This window comes from Sander lucioperca, mitochondrion (assembly GCF_008315115.2).
Source record: "Sander lucioperca mitochondrion, complete genome".
NCBI lineage: Eukaryota > Metazoa > Chordata > Actinopteri > Perciformes > Percidae > Sander > Sander lucioperca.
The window spans coordinates 1-16,542 of record NC_026533.1 but is presented as its reverse complement, the minus strand read 5'-3'; the positions used below and the strand labels follow the sequence as shown (position 1 = coordinate 16,542).

Sequence of the window (16,542 nt, the reverse complement as noted above, 5' to 3'; positions counted from 1 at the left end):
TATGCGCATCATTTTAATAATGTAAATAGATGCAATTTGGGCCCCAAAAAGAGCTCTAGAGGTTTTCCTGTTTCCGGGGGGTTTTCAGGAGTGTTATATATCTCAGGAGTTTAGGGGGGTAGGGGGGTTTTACGCAAAAAAACGTAATATCCGCAGAGGGGGGTCTCTTAGATATGTTAGGAGTAATTTCCACCATTTATGCTCTTGATATCCTAATATGTGGTTCTTTTTATAAAATCTTTCCACCATTCATACTATTTCTTGCGCGCAAAGTAAATGTTCAACCTTGTTTGTCATTACCGTGTGCACTGTGAAATGCCAGTTGAAAGGAAAGAGAAAAAAAGAACCAGTTGCCCGATGGAAAGAACGCCCGGCTTGGTGGGTAACGAGGAGTATGTACTCCACCATTAACTTATGCAAGCGTCGATGAAAGTGGGAGGAATAATATCAATCAATGGCCCTGAAGTAGGAACCAAATGCCAGGAATAATTCACTGTGTGAAACCCCCACAATAGTTGTCCCTCACCTTCAATAACCGTTGGCATTAAGAAATCAACTGATGGTAGGCTCTTACTACATTAAGATTTTGAGATTTGACGAGATGTTGGGTAAAGGTATAACTTAACTTATGAGTATTTGTGTTCGGTCTTAAATGTCGCCTGTCCTTGATTTAATAAAATGTTAAATAAAGGTCTACATGCTTTATGTAAACCTTAGTAATATGGTGATATATGAATGTGTAAATCCTAGATATGTTGATAAAACATATATGTACTTGAATACCCCTGATATGGTTAATATAAATGTATGGTGTAAATACATATATGTATTTGCTTGCAAATACTTGCAAATACTTGCAAATACTTGCAAATACTTGCAAATACTTGCAAAGAATAGTTTAGTTTAGAATCCTAGCTTTGGGAGTTAGGGGTAGGAGTTAGAATCTCCTTTCTTTGAGCGTTAGGGAGGATTTTAACCTCCGGCGTCCGGTTTACAAGACCGGCGCTCTGGCGCTGAGCTACTAATGCAGGATCATCCGAGAGCCTTGTTTTCAACCCATCCTGCTAATGGGGTGAGTACAAGGAATAGGAAGAAGTATAAGAAAGATGCAATTTGACCAATGATAATAAAGGGGTGTTCAACTGGCATTCCTCCAATTCAGGTAAGAATGGCAACATCTGCAATTAAGGTTCAAAAGAGGAATTGGGAGAGTGGTCGGAATGTGACACCTCGTTGTTTAGAAGTATGAAGGATAGGGACCACTATAAGAACAAGGATTGAGGCTAGCAGGGCTAGGACTCCGCCTAGTTTGTTAGGGATGGAGCGAAGAATTGCGTATGCAAACAGGAAATATCATTCAGGCTTGATGTGTGGGGGTGTGACTAGGGGGTTAGCGGGGGTGAAGTTATCTGGATCCCCTAAGAGGTTGGGGGAGAAGAGGGCAAGGGCTGTTAGGGCAATCAGGAGTACTGCGAAGCCTAGGAGGTCTTTGTAGGAAAAGTAGGGGTGGAAGGAGATTTTATCGGCGTCGGAGTTTAAGCCAAGGGGGTTGTTGGATCCTGTCTCATGAAGAAATAGCAGGTGGATTAGAGTAGCTCCTGCAATGACAAAAGGAAAGAGGAAGTGGAAGGCAAAGAATCGAGTGAGGGTGGCGTTGTCTACTGAGAAACCCCCTCAGATTCATTGTACAAGAGTATTACCTACATAAGGCACAGCAGATAGGAGGTTAGTAATGACGGTGGCACCTCAGAATGATATTTGTCCTCAGGGTAGGACATATCCGACAAAAGCGGTTATTATAACTAAAAGAAGTAGGATAACTCCAATATTTCATGTTTCTTTGTAGAGGTAGGAGCCATAATATAGGCCTCGGCCAATGTGTAAGTAAATGCAGATAAAAAAGAAAGATGCACCATTGGCATGAATATTTCGAATGAGTCAGCCATAATTTACGTCTCGGCAAATGTGGGCTACTGATGAAAAGGCGGTAGCAATGTCAGCGGTGTAGTGTATGGCTAAGAAGAGCCCTGTAAGGATTTGGGTGATTAAACAGAGGCCGAGCAGGGAACCAAAGTTTCATCATACTGAAATATTAGAGGGGGCGGGTAGGTCAACTAGTGCGTTGTTTGCAATTTTTAGTAGGGGGTGAGTTTTTCGGAGGCTTGCCATTAGAGGTTTTTGTAGTTGAATAACAACGGTGGTTTTTCAAGCCATTAGTCCTGGTTAAAGTCCTGGCAGGAATTATGACCTATATTATGTCTTTATTTTTATTGGGGTTAGTGTTGGGATTAGTTGCAGTTGCTTCTAACCCTTCTCCATACTTTGCGGCTTTAGGTTTGGTGGTAGTTGCAGGTATGGGGTGTGGAGTATTAGTTAGTTATGGTGGACCTTTTCTTTCTTTAGTGTTATTTTTAATTTATCTTGGGGGAATATTGGTTGTATTTGCATATTCAGCAGCTCTTGCTGCTGAGCCTTACCCTGAGACTTGGGGAAGTCGTCCTGTTGCGGGCTATATAGCCATATATGTGGCAGGGGTCGTGCTTATTTCGAGTAAGTTTTGGGAAGGGTGGCATGAGTTTTCTTGAGTGCCTGGGGATGAACTAGGTGAATTTTCTGTGTTTCGAGGGGATATTGGTGGGGTGGCATTAATATACTCTGCAGGGGGAGGAATACTAGTCATTAGTGCATGAGTACTCCTGTTAACGCTTTTTGTTGTCCTTGAGTTAACTCGAGGGCTTGGTCGTGGGACGCTTCGGGCTGTTTAGTAAATAAATAGAAGAGTAGTAAGGGCTAGGGTTAAGAGGAATAAAGCAAGATATGTTTTAATTATGCCTCGTTGAGTATTACTTGTAGTTGTAACAAGAGGAATATTTAAGGTGGCTACGGCTTTAGGGCCGGTTTTTTCTAGTCATGTTTGATCTACTATTTGGCTGGCAATTGTTTGACCCAGGACGAGATTAAGTTTAGGAATAAATCGGTGAATGATTGCAGGGAAGAAGCCTAATATATTAGAGAAGTGGTGTAATGCTAGATGAGGGGTGGGTTTAAATTGTTTGCTTGTTAAGGAGGCTAGTTCTAAGGCTAATAGAAGGCCTAGGATTGTGACAATTAATGCGGCGAGTTTGAGTAGGGGAGGTATGGTTATTACTGGTGTTTTTAGGGGAAGAATATTAGAGGTGATTAGTAGGCCGGCAATTACGCTTCCTCAGGCTAATCGTTTAAGGGAATTAATTACTGCTGGGTTATTTTCATTAATGGGGGATAGAGAATTAAAACGGGGGTGGCCCATAGTAACAAAGTAGATGACACGGAGACTGTAGATGGCGGTAAAAGAGGTAGCTAGTAGGGTCAGAACTAGGGCTCAGGCGTTTAGGTGGGATGTGTTTAATGCTTCAATAATGGCGTCTTTAGAGAAGAAGCCTGCTAAGAAGGGGGTGCCTGTGAGGGCGAGGCTCCCAATGGTTAAGCAGGAGGATGTAAAGGGGGTGAGATGATGTATACCTCCTATTTTTCGAATGTCTTGCTCATCATTGAGACTGTGAATAATAGCGCCAGAGCAGAGGAAAAGCATTGCTTTGAAGAAGGCATGTGTGCAGATATGTAGAAAGGCTAATTGGGGTTGATTTAGTCCAATGGTTACTATTATTAAGCCTAATTGGCTTGATGTTGAGAATGCAACAATTTTTTTGATATCATTTTGGGTTAAGGCGCAGGTGGCTGTGAACAGGGTGGTGAGGGCGCCAAGGCAAAGACAGACGGTAAGAGCGGTTTGGTTTTCTGCCAATAGAGGACTTATTCGGATTAAAAGGAAGATACCTGCAACAACTATTGTGCTGGAGTGCAGTAGGGCAGAGACCGGTGTGGGACCCTCTATGGCAGAGGGAAGCCATGGATGAAGCCCAAATTGGGCTGATTTGCCGGTGGCGGCAACAATCAGTCCTAGTAGGGGGAAGGTGAGGTCAAAATCTTTGGCGGTTGTAAATACTTGTTGTATTTCTCAGGAGTTTAGATTTGTGGCCATTCAGGCTATAGCAAAGATAAGGCCGATATCACCCACGCGATTATATACAACCGCTTGAAGGGCTGCGGTGTTTGCATCTGCCCGTCCGTATCATCATCCGATAAGAAGGAAAGATATAATGCCCACTCCTTCCCAACCAATGAAAATTTGAAATAGGTTGTTTGCCGTAACTAGCGTAATTATAGCAATGAGAAAAACAAGAAGATATTTGAAAAACCGGTTTATGAAGGGGTCGGCATGTATATATCAAGATGCGAACTCTAAAATGGACCAAGTTACATATAGGGCAATAGGGGTGAAAATAACTGAATAATGGTCAAATTTGAAGCTGATGTTTACGTCAAAGGTTGAGGTATTTATTCAGTTTCAGGAGGTAATAATCGTCTCTGCTCCTTCGTTAAGAAATAAGAAGAGAGGAAGAAGGCTGACGAGAAAGGCCAGTTTTACTGCAGTTTTGACATGAGAGAGTGCCCAGTTGTGTCCTTGGGGGTGGGGGTTAAAGGTGGTTAGTACAGGGTACGTTAATAGTGTAAAAATAATAATCAAGCTCGACGTTATTATAAGGGAAGTGGGGTGCATAGCTACTACTTGGATTTGCACCAAGAGTTTTTGGTTCCTAAGACCAACGGATGAGCTGTTATCCTTTAGAAGCGAGGCCGAGTGAGCCCTGGGGTCCAACCAAGGTCGCGGAGATTAGCAGTCTTCGTTGCTGGCGAGCCTCTCTCGGTGGATAAGGGGATTTTAACCTCTGTTTCTAGAATCACAATCTAGTGTTTTTGTTAAACTATATCTACAGTATATCCACCCTCAGATTAGCTCAGGTTTAAGTATAAGGAGGGCTAATGGAAGAAGGTGTAGGGCTATCAGCAAGTGTTCTCGAGAGTGGGAGGGGTCTAGGGCTATTATGTGTGCTGGAATGGGTCCTCGTTGGGGTATGAGAAATATATAAAGGGAATAACTTGCGGGGATTAGCGTTCCAGCCCCGGTTAATACTAAAGTCCATCAGGATCAACTGAATAGGGAGGTAATAATTATTAATTCCCCCATGAGGTTTGGAAGTGGGGGAAGAGCCAGGTTAGCTAGGCTGGCAATGAATCATCAGGCTGTTATTAGTGGTAGAACTATTTGTAGACCGCGGGCGAGGAGTATAGTTCGACTGTGTGTACGTTCGTAGTTTGTATTTGCTAGGCAGAAGAGGGCCGAGGATGTTAGACCGTGAGCAATTATAAGAATAAGTGCTCCCGAGAAGCCTCAGGGTGTTTGGATAAGAATTCCCCCTACGACTAGGCCTATATGGCTTACGGAAGAATAAGCGATGAGTGATTTCAGGTCTGTTTGTCGTAGGCAAATAGACCCGGTTATAATTACCCCTCAGAGGGCAAAAATAATGAATGGGTAGCTTAGGTCTTTGGTTAGTGGGTCAAGTATTACGACGATACGTATTATTCCGTAACCTCCTAGTTTAAGTAAAACGGCTGCAAGAATTATTGAACCTGCAACGGGTGCTTCGACGTGTGCTTTAGGGAGTCATAGGTGGACCCCATAAAGAGGCATTTTTACTAAAAAGGCTAGAAGGCAGCCTGCTCACCATAATTTGTCTGCATAGGAGGTGAGTAGTAATGGGTCTGAGAATTGTAGGGTAAATAAGGAGAGTGTACCAGTGCTATTTTGTAGAAGGAGCAATGCAACTAACAGGGGAAGGGATCCTGCTAGGGTATAAAATAAGAAGTAAATGCCTGCATTGAGTCGTTCCGTTTGATTACCCCATCGGGTAATAATGATTAGGGTGGGAATAAGGGTTGCTTCAAATATGACATAAAATATGATTACTTCAGTGGCACTGAAAGCCAGAATAAGAAAGAATTGGAGGGATGTTAAAAGGGTAATATATATACGTTGGCGGTTTAAAGGTTCTAATGCTGTATGGTTTTGACTTGCTAAGATCATTAGGGGTAATAGTCAGCAAGTAAGGACTAAGAGAGGCGTTGAGAGGGGGTCTGTTGCTATATAAAGTCCTAGACTTGATCAGCCGGTTTCAGACATATTTTTTAATCAAGTTAGGCTAATGAGGGCAATGATAAGGCTGTGGGCGAGGGTTGTTGGTCAAAGTCATTTGGCGGGAGCCCCTCAGGCAGTTGGGATTAGCATAAGTGTGGGAATTAAAATTTTTAGCATTGTAATAAATTAAGGCTTTGTAGTCGGTCAGTGCCATGGGTTCGGGCGGTGGCTACTAGAAGGGCAAGACCTGCGCTTGCTTCACAGGCTGAGAATGCTAGGAGAAGCATTGGGGCTGCTGAAAAGTTTGTGGAATCTAATTGTAAGGTTCAAAGGGAGAGGGCAATAAATAAAGAAAGCATCATTCCCTCTAAGCATAGAAGGGCGGAGAGAAGGTGGGTGCGATGGAATGCCAGGCCTGTTAGCCCTAGAATGAAGGCTGATGAAAAAGCAAAGTGAACGGGGGTCATTAGGCAATTATGGACTTTAACCACAAGTTTTTGAGCCGAAATCAAATGTTTTTCTTAGACTAATTACCTATTCGGCTCATTCTAGGCCGCCTTGGAGTCATTCATAAATAAGACCTAAGGTTAGAAGGGCTAAAACGGCTGAGGCCCACAGGAAAGTTAGTAAGGGGGATGCAAGTTGGTCTCCTCAGGGTAAGGGTAGGAGAAGGGCAATTTCTAGGTCAAATAGAAGGAATAGAATTGCAACAAGGAAGAAGCGAAGGGAGAATGGTAGGCGGGCGGAGCCTAAGGGATCAAAGCCGCATTCGTAGGGGGATAATTTTTCGTGGTCTGGTGTTATTTGGGGTAATCAGAAGGAAACAATAGCTAGAATAATAGCTAGTGCAGAGGTGATGGCGATTACAGTTGTAACTAGATTCATTATCTTTCCTTGGACTTTAACCAAGACCGGGTGATTGGAAGTCACTAATACTGTTTAATACTAGAAAGACTAGGAGCCTCATCAGTAGATGGAGATATAAAGGAAAAGTCAGACAACGTCTACGAAGTGTCAGTATCAGGCGGCTGCTTCAAATCCGAAGTGATGTTCAGATGTAAAATGGTATTGAATCTGACGGAGTAGGCAGATAGCTAAGAATATAGAGCCAATAATAACATGGAGGCCGTGGAAACCTGTAGCTACGAAAAATGTAGAGCCATAGACACCATCTGCAATGGTGAAGGGGGCTTCGTAATATTCTAGAGCTTGAAGGAAAGTAAAGTAGAAACCTAAGAGGATTGTGAGTGCAAGGGACTGGATAGCCTGTTTTCGTTCTCCTTCCATGATGCTATGGTGAGCCCAAGTAACTGTCACCCCAGAGGCAAGTAGGACGGCGGTATTAAGTAGGGGGACTTCAAAGGGGTCTAAGGGGGTGATACCTGTAGGGGGTCAGCAACCTCCTAACTCAGGGGTAGGGGCCAGGCTTGAGTGGTAGAATGCTCAGAAAAATCCAAGAAAGAAGAAGACCTCTGAGGTAATGAAGAGAATTATTCCGTATCGAAGTCCTTTTTGCACGGGGGGTGTATGATGCCCTTGAAATGTACCTTCTCGAATAATATCTCGTCATCATTGGTACATTGTTAAAAGCAGAAGGGCTATTCCAAGACCTATTAGAGTTGTTGAATGGAAGTGGAATCAGATTGCAAGACCGGATGTTATCAGTAGGGCGGCTACTGCACCTGTGAGGGGTCAAGGGCTGGGGTCGACTATGTGGTATGCGTGTGCTTGGTGGGCCATTAGACGTTTTCTTGAAGATAGAGGGATAGGAGAAGGACAAATACGTAGGCCTGGATTATGGCTACAGCAACTTCTAATAGGGTAAGGAGGACAAGAACTGTGGAAGTTAGGATTGCCACTATTGGTATTAGGGGTAGAAGAACGAAGGCGGCGGTGGCGATGAGTTGAATTAAGAGGTGGCCTGCTGTAAGGTTGGCTGTAAGTCGAACTCCTAGGGCAAGGGGGCGAATAAATAGGCTAATTGTCTCGATGATGATGAGAACAGGGATAAGAGGACCAGGGGTACCTTCAGGAAGAAGATGTCCAAGGGCATGTGTAGGTTGATTTCGTATCCCAATAAGGACTGTTGCTAGTCAGAGTGGTACTGCAAGTCCTAAATTGAGGGATAATTGGGTGGTAGGTGTAAAGGTATAAGGAAGGAGTCCCAGTATATTAAGGGTAATTAGAAAAATTATTAAGGAAGTTAAGAGGGCGGCTCATTTATGGCCTCCTAGGCTTAAAGGAAGAAGAAGCTGTTGAGTAAATCGGTTAATAAACCAGCCTTGTAATGCAAGGAAGCGGTTGTTTAGTCATCGAGCAGAGGGTGTAGGGTAAAGGATTCAGGGGAGGGTTAGGGCAAGGGCTATAAGGGGAATCCCGAGATATGTGGGGCTCATAAATTGGTCAAAGAAGCTTAGTGTCATGGTCAGTTTCAGGGCTCTGTTTTAGGTTTTTCTGTGCTTTGAGATGTTGGTTCGTTAGGATAGGTGTGGGCCAAAATTTTTGTGGGAATAATGGTTAAAAAGACTAGTCATGTAAAGACTAAAATGGCAAATCAAGGGGCGGGGTTGAGTTGAGGCATGTCGCTAGGGGTGGTTGGGAGTCACCAATCTTTAGCTTAAAAGGCTAACGCTAGTCCCTGTTTAGCTTCTTAGCGAGGCGTCTTCAAGTATTAGGGATGATCAGTTTTCAAAGTGTTCTAAAGGAACTGCTTCAACTACAATAGGCATGAAGCTGTGATTTGCCCCACAAATTTCAGAGCATTGTCCATAGAAGACTCCTGGTCGGGATGCAATAAAGGCTGTTTGATTAAGGCGACCAGGAACTGCGTCTATTTTTACACCGAGTGCGGGGACCGCTCATGAGTGGAGAACATCCTCGGCGGAAACTAATACACGAATAGGGGATTCAACTGGGATGACTATTCGATGGTCTGCTTCTAGTAGACGGAATTGGCCAGGGGTGAGATCTTGTGTAGGGATTATATAGGAGTCGAAGCCAAGATCCTCGTAGTCTGTATACTCGTAGCTTCAGTATCATTGGTGTCCTATGGCTTTAATTGTCAGGTGGGGGTCGTTAATTTCATCTATAAGATAAAGAATACGAAGGGAGGGGAGGGCAATAAGAATAAGAATAACTGCTGGGAGAACAGTTCAAATAATCTCAATTTCTTGGGAGTCTAGAATATATTTATTAGTAAGTTTAGTGGTGACTATAGCCACAATAATGTAAAGCACTAGGGTGCTAATTAAAAACACAATTATTAAGGCGTGGTCGTGGAAATGAAGAAGTTCTTCTATAACAGGTGAAGCTGCATCTTGAAATCCTAGCTGTGAGGGATGTGCCATTAATTAAATAAGATACGCGGGGGTTTAACCCACAATTCTGCCTTGACAAGGCAGTGTAATAGCCGTTTTACTAGTATCTTATGAAGAAAGTGACAGAGCGGTTATGTAGTTGGCTTGAAACCAACCCATGGGGGTTCGACTCCTCCCTTTCTCGTTAGTTTGATTGAACTTGAACAAATGCAGGTTCCTCAAATGTGTGGTAGGGTGGAGGGCAGCCGTGTAGTCATTCCACGTTGGTCGCAGTTAATTCTACAGCTAGGACTTCACGTTTGGCGGCAAAGGCTTCTCAGATAATAAATAAAAATATGATAACTGCGACTAAGGAGATGAGGGACCCAATTGATGAAACTGTGTTTCACAGGGTGTAGGCGTCTGGGTAGTCCGAGTATCGGCGAGGCATTCCGGCGAGACCAAGGAAGTGTTGTGGGAAGAATGTTAAGTTTACTCCTACAAACATAATTCCAAAATGAATTTTTGTTCAAGTGCTATGTAGGGTGTAGCCTGAAAATAGAGGGAATCAGTGAACAAAAGCAGCAACAATGGCAAATACGGCACCTATAGACAAGACATAATGGAAGTGGGCTACTACGTAATAAGTGTCATGAAGAACAATATCTAGGGAGGAGTTGGCTAGAACAATTCCAGTTAATCCGCCTACCGTGAAGAGGAAAATGAAACCAAGGGCCCATAGGAGGGGGGTTTCTCATTTAATAGAGCCCCCGTGAAGAGTTGCGAGCCAACTAAAGACTTTAACACCGGTGGGGATTGCGATAATTATAGTAGCCGATGTAAAATACGCTCGGGTGTCTACATCTATACCAACTGTAAACATGTGGTGGGCTCATACAATAAAGCCTAGAAGACCAATAGCCATTATAGCTCATACTATACCCATGTAACCGAAAGGTTCTTTTTTGCCTGCATAATAGGCAACAATGTGTGAGATTATTCCAAAGCCGGGAAGAATAAGAATATATACTTCTGGGTGGCCGAAGAATCAGAACAGATGTTGATAGAGGATTGGGTCTCCTCCTCCGGCAGGGTCAAAGAATGTGGTATTTAGATTCCGGTCTGTAAGAAGTATTGTAATGCCGGCGGCAAGTACGGGGAGCGAAAGTAGGAGTAGGACAGCGGTAATTAATACGGCTCATACGAATAAAGGTGTCTGATACTGAGAAATGGCAGGGGGTTTCATGTTAATAATAGTTGTAATAAAATTAATTGCGCCTAGAATTGAGGAAATTCCTGCTAAGTGGAGAGAGAAAATGGTTAAGTCTACAGAGGCCCCGGCATGTGCTAAATTTCCTGCTAGGGGAGGGTAGACAGTTCATCCTGTACCAGCCCCAGCTTCTACCCCTGAGGAAGCAAGGAGAAGTAGGAAAGAAGGGGGTAAAAGTCAAAAGCTTATGTTATTTATTCGAGGAAATGCCATGTCGGGGGCACCGATCATAAGTGGAATAAGTCAGTTCCCAAAACCCCCAATCATAATTGGTATTACTATAAAGAAAATTATTACGAAGGCATGTGCCGTAACAATTACGTTGTAAATTTGGTCGTCTCCAAGGAGAGCGCCGGGCTGGCTTAGTTCCGCTCGGATAAGTAGACTTAGGGCAGTGCCTACTATTCCGGCTCAAGCACCAAATACTAGATAAAGGGTGCCGATGTCTTTGTGATTAGTCGAGAAGAATCAACGTGTGATGGCCACAGGTAGGATGGCTGAGTGTTTAAGCGGTGGATTGTAGCCCCATTGACAGAGGTTTGAATCCTCTTCTTACCAAGCCCCGAGGTGTTTGTCATATTAGATTGCAAATCTTAAGGAGCAGGCTAGCGTCTGCCGGGGCTTTCCCCCGCCTTTTGTCCCCGACAGGCGGGGGAAAGTAGATGGATGCTCGCTGGTTTGAGCGCTTAGCTGTTAACTAAGAGTTTACAGGATCGAGGCCTGTCTATCTAGAAAGGCTTTAGCTTAATTAAAGTGTCTGTTTTGCATGCAGGAGATGTGGGGTAATATCCCGCAAGTCTTATCAGGGACTGAGAGATTCTCACTCTCGCTTAGGGCTTTGAAGGCCCTTGGTCTTGTGTTAGCCTAAGTCTCTTAAAGGGTAAGCAGTGCGACGGCTGCGGGGGTTAGGGGAAGAAGTAAAAGGGTGGCTATAGTTGAAATAGCTAGTGGAAGCGTTAGTTGTGAGGATTGAAGCCGTCATGGGGTTATTCCTGTTAAATTATTGGGGGACATTGTCAAAGCTATTGCGTAGGAGAGTCGTAGGTAAAAATAAAGGCTTAAAAGGGCTGATATTGCGGCTAGGGTTGCTGTGGGGGCGAGGTCTTGTTTGGCTAGTTCTTGAAGAATAAGTCATTTTGGCATAAAGCCAGTTAGAGGGGGAAGTCCTCCGAGGGATAGGAGAATTAAGGGGGTAAGGGCTGTAAGAGCTGGTGCTTTTGCTCAGGATGTGGCAAGCATATTAATGTTGGTTGATTTATTTAGTTTGAATACAAGAAATGTTGAGGAGGTTATAATAAGGTATGTCAGTAGGGTAAGGAGTGTTAGAGAGGGTGAGAATTGAAGTACAAGAATTATTCAACCTAGGTGAGCAATTGAGGAATAAGCAAGAATTTTACGAAGTTGGGTTTGATTTAGTCCTCCTCAGCCACCCACTAGGGTGGAGGTTAGGCCTAAAATAATAAGAATAGTTGAGTTAGCAGGTTGAAGTTGTAGTAGAAGGGCAAAAGGGGCGAGTTTTTGTCAAGTAGAAAGAATGAGACCTGTGGTAAGGTCGAGGCCTTGAAGGACTTCGGGTAGTCATGAGTGAACTGGTGCAAGGCCAATTTTTAATGCTAAAGCAAGGGTAATAAGAGTAATAGGCAGAGGGTGAGATATTTGTTGAATATCTCATTGTCCTGTAAGTCAAGCATTAGTGGTGCTGGCAAAGAGAAGTATGGCTGCTGCAGTTGCCTGAGTAAGAAAATATTTAGTGGTGGCCTCAACTGCTCGTGGGTGGTGGTGTTGTGCTATTAGGGGAATAATGGCGAGAGTATTAATTTCAAGGCCTATTCAGGCAAGCAGTCAATGTGAGCTTGCAAATGTAATTGTGGTGCCTAGGCCTAAACCAAAAAGTAGGGTGGCTAAGATGTACGGGTTCATTAGCAAAGGAAGGAGTTTAACCAACATGTTTGGGGTATGGGCCCAAAAGCTTAATTAGCTGACTTTACTAGGAAGTGGTGTAGTGGAAGCACTAAGAGTTTTGATCTCTTTAGGTAGGGTTCGAGTCCCTTCTTTCTAAGGAGTTGGGGGGACTTTAACCCCCATGGTTCACTCTATCAAAGTGGTCCTTTACTTCAGGCACAACTCCGTGGTTATAGCTGAGGGGGGAGGCCAGCAAATGCAATGGGGAGCGCTAAGTGTCAAATGACTAATGCTAATGTTAGTGGGAGGAAATTTTTTCAAATTAGGTGCATTAACTGGTCATAACGGAAGCGAGGGTAGGAGGCTCGAACTCAGAGAAACACGATGGAAAGAAGAGCTGCTTTAGTTATAAGGTTAATAGCAGTAAGCTCAGGGATGGAGGGAATGTGGGAGGCTCCTAGGAATAAAGTTGCGGAGAGTGTATTCATAAGTAAGATATTTGCATATTCTGCTAGGAAAAATAGGGCGAAGGGACCTCCGGCGTATTCCACATTAAACCCTGAGACTAGTTCTGACTCTCCTTCGGTGAGATCAAAAGGTGCACGGTTAGTCTCTGCGAGGGTAGAGATATACCATATTGCGGCTAGGGGCCAGGCTGGTAAAATTAATCAAACGCTCTCTTGAGCTACGTTAAAGGTTTGTAGTGTGAAGCCGCCTGTAAAAATAATGGTATTTAGTAGAATAAGTCCTAGGCTAACCTCGTAAGAAATTGTTTGGGCCACGGCCCGTAAGGCACCAATTAATGCATATTTGGAATTGGAGGCCCATCCTGAGCCTAAAATTGAGTAGACTGCTAGACTTGATAGGGCCAGGAGGAATAAGATTCCAAGGTTAAGGTCAATAACGGGGTATGGTATAGGCATTGGAGCTCAAAGGGTTAGAGCAAGGGTGAGTGCAAGGATAGGGGCTAATAGAAAAAGGACGGGGGAAGAGGTGGAAGGGCGAATAGGCTCTTTAATGAAGAGTTTAACACCATCAGCAATTGGCTGCAATAGGCCGTAAGGCCCTACAATGTTTGGACCTTTTCGTAGTTGTATATAACCAAGCACTTTTCGTTCAAGCAGGGTTAGGAAGGCAACAGCTAGTAGAACAGGCACGATAAAGGCTAAAGGATTAATAATGTGGGTGATGAATATTGAGATCATAGTTAAGGAGAGGACTTGAACCTCTGTGGAAAGGGCTTAGGCCTTTTGCAATTGCCGGGCTCTGCCACCTTAACATGCCGTTTTCTCCGGCAGGGGGGCATGCCCTCTTGCCTATTTTAGTTGTCTTCATTAGGTGGGGGTAAGGCGTACTTAAGGTAGGGGCCTTTTTTTCTCGGTCCTTTCGTACTAGAAAAAATCATGTCATAGATAGAAACTGACCTGGATTACTCCGGTCTGAACTCAGATCACGTAGGACTTTAATCGTTGAACAAACGAACCCTTAATAGCGGCTGCACCATTAGGATGTCCTGATCCAACATCGAGGTCGTAAACCCCCTTGTCGATATGGGCTCTAAAAGGGGATTGCGCTGTTATCCCTAGAGTAACTCGGTTCGTTGATCGGCATTGCCGGATCTTACTGGTCAGAAGTTCTGTTAACTAGAGCTGCGGCTCTTAGTTGTAGGAGGGGTGCTCCCATTCCACGTGGGGGTTTTTTGTTTCCCCGCGGTCGCCCCAACCAAAGACATTAGGGCAGGGTTCATTTGGTTTAGTCCTTTATTAAGGAGTGTTTAACATGATCTGTCTTGGTGTCTAAAGCTTCATAGGGTCTTCTCGTCTTATGTTATTATTCCCGCTTCTGCACGGGAAGATCAATTTCATTGACTGGAAAGAGGAGACAGTTAAGCCCTCGTTATGCCATTCATACAGGTCTCCATTTAAAAGACAAGTGATTGCGCTACCTTCGCACGGTCAAAATACCGCGGCCGTTAAACTAATAGTCACAGGGCAGGCGGGACCTCTTATTTATTAAGTTTGCAAGAGGCGATGTTTTTGGTAAACAGGCGAGGCTTTATGTGTTTGCCGAGTTCCTTCTCTTTCTTTTAGTCTTTCCTTAGGGGCACGCCTGTGTGGGGTTAACGGTTGTTATTTGAATGTTTTTCTGGTTGTTTGGTCTGTTGTTCAGTACCCTCTTTGTTTGGGGCCGTTAAGGTTCGGTGGGGGGTCCGTTCCGATTTACACACGTGCAAGGAGAGAGGCGAGGCTCTCTTATTACTCATATTAGCAGGGTCGCTCCCATGCTGGCATGGGACGGCCTGGTAGAATTAGGGGGATAAGATTTGGTGATCAGTATAGGGGGAGTAAGTAGTATATCTGAGCTTTAACGCTTTCTATGGGGATGGCTGCTTTTAGGCCCACCAAAATATTTTACCTTTTTAATTATGATCTTTACCCTCCTGGAAAAGTTGTGTCTTGGTTCAAAGGGGCTGTACCCCCTTTGACTAACTCTCTCGGCTTCTTAGGGGTATCAGGAGGGGTGAGACTGACGTGAATAAAGAATCCGGGAGGCTGAACTTCTATCCAATTCCCAGGCAACCAGCTATAACTAAGTTCGGTAGGTCTGTCACCTCTACTCAAAGCTCTTCCCACTCTTTTGCCACAGAGACGGGTTTGCCCTATTAATAGGCTGTCTTGGAGTAGCTCACTTAGTTTCGGGTTGTCAAACTAAAGCACTCTTTGCTTGGGTTACACTGGCTAAATCATGATGCAAAAGGTACGAGATATAAACTCTGCTTCTTTAGGCTTCACTGGGTTATTTCACTTCTCTTTCAGCGTTCCCTTGCGGTACTTTCTCTATTGCTCCACAGGCCCTTTTCTGTCGCACATACTTAGGGGGAAAAATGGTTTGTTTAATACTAAGGTTGGTGTATTTAGGGGTATTAATATTGGTTGTTGTTTCTGGTGGGGGGGGCTAGCTGTTGGGCGTCAGGGCGACCCGATTTGCACGGGTGACTTCTCAGTGTAAGGGAGATGCTTTTCTGTCTTAGCTACGCTCTGATTTTTCCAAGTGCACCTTCCGGTACACTTACCATGTTACGACTTGCCTCCCCTTCGCGGTTATAAGATTTTAGTTATTTTAGTTGGTAGGCTTGGGGAGAGTGACGGGCGGTGTGTGCGCGCTTCAGGGCCAATTTCAGCGGGACGCTCTATTTCCTGCTTACTGCTAAATCCTCCTTCAGATACACATTTCAGTGCATCATTCGTATTTCCTGTGGTAGGAAATGTAGCCCATTTCTTCCCTTCCCATACGCTACACCTCGACCTGACGTTTTAGGTTGTACCAATTTTGCTTACTATTAAACCTTCACAGGGTAAGCTGACGACGGCGGTATATAGGCGGGAAAGACAAGGAAAGGTGAGGTTGAACGGGGGTTATCGGTTCTAGAACAGGCTCCTCTAGGTGGATCTAAAGCACCGCCAAGTCCTTTGGGTTTCAAGCTGATGCTCGTAGTTCCCAGGCGGGTAGTGGGTGTAGTGTGCTACCAATGTTTATGGCTAGGCATAGTGGGGTATCTAATCCCAGTTTGTATCGTAGCTTTCGTGGGTTCAGGGGTAATAAAGCCACTTTCGTGGTTGAACTTCTTACCTTCGGGTGCGTATAACAGCTCTGAAGGTGTTCGGCTTTAGTTTTGTTTTTGTCTTAACCACGCTTTACGCCGATGTCTATCAACTTGGGCCTCTCGTATAACCGCGGTGGCTGGCACGAGTTTTACCGGCCCTCTTAGCTTTAACTAAGTCAAGTTTTCACTTATGGCTTAATGTCTATCACTGCTGAGTTCCCTTGAGGGTGTGGCTAAGCAAGGCGTCATGGGCTAGTAGGGATGTGCCTGATACCAGCTCCTTGTTCCCGGGCAGGGAACTGTAGGGCATTCTCACGGGGATGCGGATACTTGCATGTGTAAGTTTAGCTAGAATTGATAGTAAAGTCAGGACCAAGCCTTTGTGCTTGCGGAGCTTTCTAGGGCCCATCTTAACATCTTCAGTGTTATGCTTTAATTAAGCTACGCTAGC

General features: G+C 44.4%; 13 protein-coding genes across 13 annotated transcripts, besides 25 other annotated features; 1 reads left to right on the top strand and 12 right to left on the bottom strand. All coding sequences in view use genetic code 2, as the record gives it.

The window, feature by feature from the left end:
• Positions 1-891: a D loop.
• Positions 892-957, top strand: a tRNA (tRNA-Pro).
• Positions 957-1,028, bottom strand: a tRNA (tRNA-Thr).
• On the bottom strand, positions 1,029-2,169 carry CYTB (cytochrome b). Its single transcript has one exon. A coding segment is annotated over exon 1 (1,141 nt).
• Positions 2,170-2,174: 5 nt separating this feature from the next.
• Positions 2,175-2,243, top strand: a tRNA (tRNA-Glu).
• On the top strand, positions 2,244-2,765 carry ND6 (NADH dehydrogenase subunit 6). Its single transcript has one exon. The coding sequence runs from the start codon at positions 2,244-2,246 to the stop codon at positions 2,763-2,765; it is 522 nt and encodes a 173-aa protein (YP_009122448.1).
• On the bottom strand, positions 2,762-4,600 carry ND5 (NADH dehydrogenase subunit 5). Its single transcript has one exon. The coding sequence runs from the start codon at positions 4,598-4,600 to the stop codon at positions 2,762-2,764; it is 1,839 nt and encodes a 612-aa protein (YP_009122447.1).
• Positions 4,601-4,673, bottom strand: a tRNA (tRNA-Leu).
• Positions 4,674-4,678: 5 nt separating this feature from the next.
• Positions 4,679-4,746, bottom strand: a tRNA (tRNA-Ser).
• Positions 4,747-4,815, bottom strand: a tRNA (tRNA-His).
• Positions 4,816-6,196, bottom strand: ND4 (NADH dehydrogenase subunit 4). The gene has a single exon. A coding segment is annotated over exon 1 (1,381 nt).
• ND4L (NADH dehydrogenase subunit 4L) lies at positions 6,192-6,486 on the bottom strand. The gene has a single exon. A coding segment is annotated over exon 1 (295 nt).
• Positions 6,485-6,553, bottom strand: a tRNA (tRNA-Arg).
• ND3 (NADH dehydrogenase subunit 3) lies at positions 6,554-6,904 on the bottom strand. The gene has a single exon. It carries the CDS (start codon positions 6,902-6,904, stop codon positions 6,554-6,556), a length of 351 nt encoding a protein of 116 aa, YP_009122444.1.
• Positions 6,905-6,974, bottom strand: a tRNA (tRNA-Gly).
• On the bottom strand, positions 6,975-7,759 carry COX3 (cytochrome c oxidase subunit III). Its single transcript has one exon. A coding segment is annotated over exon 1 (785 nt).
• Positions 7,759-8,442, bottom strand: ATP6 (ATP synthase F0 subunit 6). Its single transcript has one exon. The coding sequence runs from the start codon at positions 8,440-8,442 to the stop codon at positions 7,759-7,761; it is 684 nt and encodes a 227-aa protein (YP_009122442.1).
• Positions 8,437-8,600, bottom strand: ATP8 (ATP synthase F0 subunit 8). Its single transcript has one exon. A coding segment is annotated over exon 1 (164 nt).
• Position 8,601: 1 nt separating this feature from the next.
• Positions 8,602-8,675, bottom strand: a tRNA (tRNA-Lys).
• Positions 8,676-9,366, bottom strand: COX2 (cytochrome c oxidase subunit II). Its single transcript has one exon. A coding segment is annotated over exon 1 (691 nt).
• An 8-nt stretch (positions 9,367-9,374) lies between these two features.
• Positions 9,375-9,446, bottom strand: a tRNA (tRNA-Asp).
• Positions 9,447-9,449: 3 nt separating this feature from the next.
• Positions 9,450-9,520, top strand: a tRNA (tRNA-Ser).
• Positions 9,521-11,080, bottom strand: COX1 (cytochrome c oxidase subunit I). Its single transcript has one exon. The coding sequence runs from the start codon at positions 11,078-11,080 to the stop codon at positions 9,521-9,523; it is 1,560 nt and encodes a 519-aa protein (YP_009122439.1).
• Positions 11,073-11,143, top strand: a tRNA (tRNA-Tyr).
• Positions 11,144-11,209, top strand: a tRNA (tRNA-Cys).
• A 35-nt stretch (positions 11,210-11,244) lies between these two features.
• Positions 11,245-11,317, top strand: a tRNA (tRNA-Asn).
• A 1-nt stretch (position 11,318) lies between these two features.
• Positions 11,319-11,387, top strand: a tRNA (tRNA-Ala).
• Position 11,388: 1 nt separating this feature from the next.
• Positions 11,389-11,459, bottom strand: a tRNA (tRNA-Trp).
• On the bottom strand, positions 11,460-12,505 carry ND2 (NADH dehydrogenase subunit 2). The gene has a single exon. A coding segment is annotated over exon 1 (1,046 nt).
• Positions 12,506-12,574, bottom strand: a tRNA (tRNA-Met).
• Positions 12,574-12,644, top strand: a tRNA (tRNA-Gln).
• Positions 12,644-12,713, bottom strand: a tRNA (tRNA-Ile).
• A 4-nt stretch (positions 12,714-12,717) lies between these two features.
• Positions 12,718-13,692, bottom strand: ND1 (NADH dehydrogenase subunit 1). Its single transcript has one exon. It carries the CDS (start codon positions 13,690-13,692, stop codon positions 12,718-12,720), a length of 975 nt encoding a protein of 324 aa, YP_009122437.1.
• Positions 13,693-13,766, bottom strand: a tRNA (tRNA-Leu).
• Positions 13,767-15,455, bottom strand: an rRNA (16S ribosomal RNA).
• Position 15,456: 1 nt separating this feature from the next.
• Positions 15,457-15,528, bottom strand: a tRNA (tRNA-Val).
• Positions 15,529-16,474, bottom strand: an rRNA (12S ribosomal RNA).
• Positions 16,475-16,542, bottom strand: a tRNA (tRNA-Phe).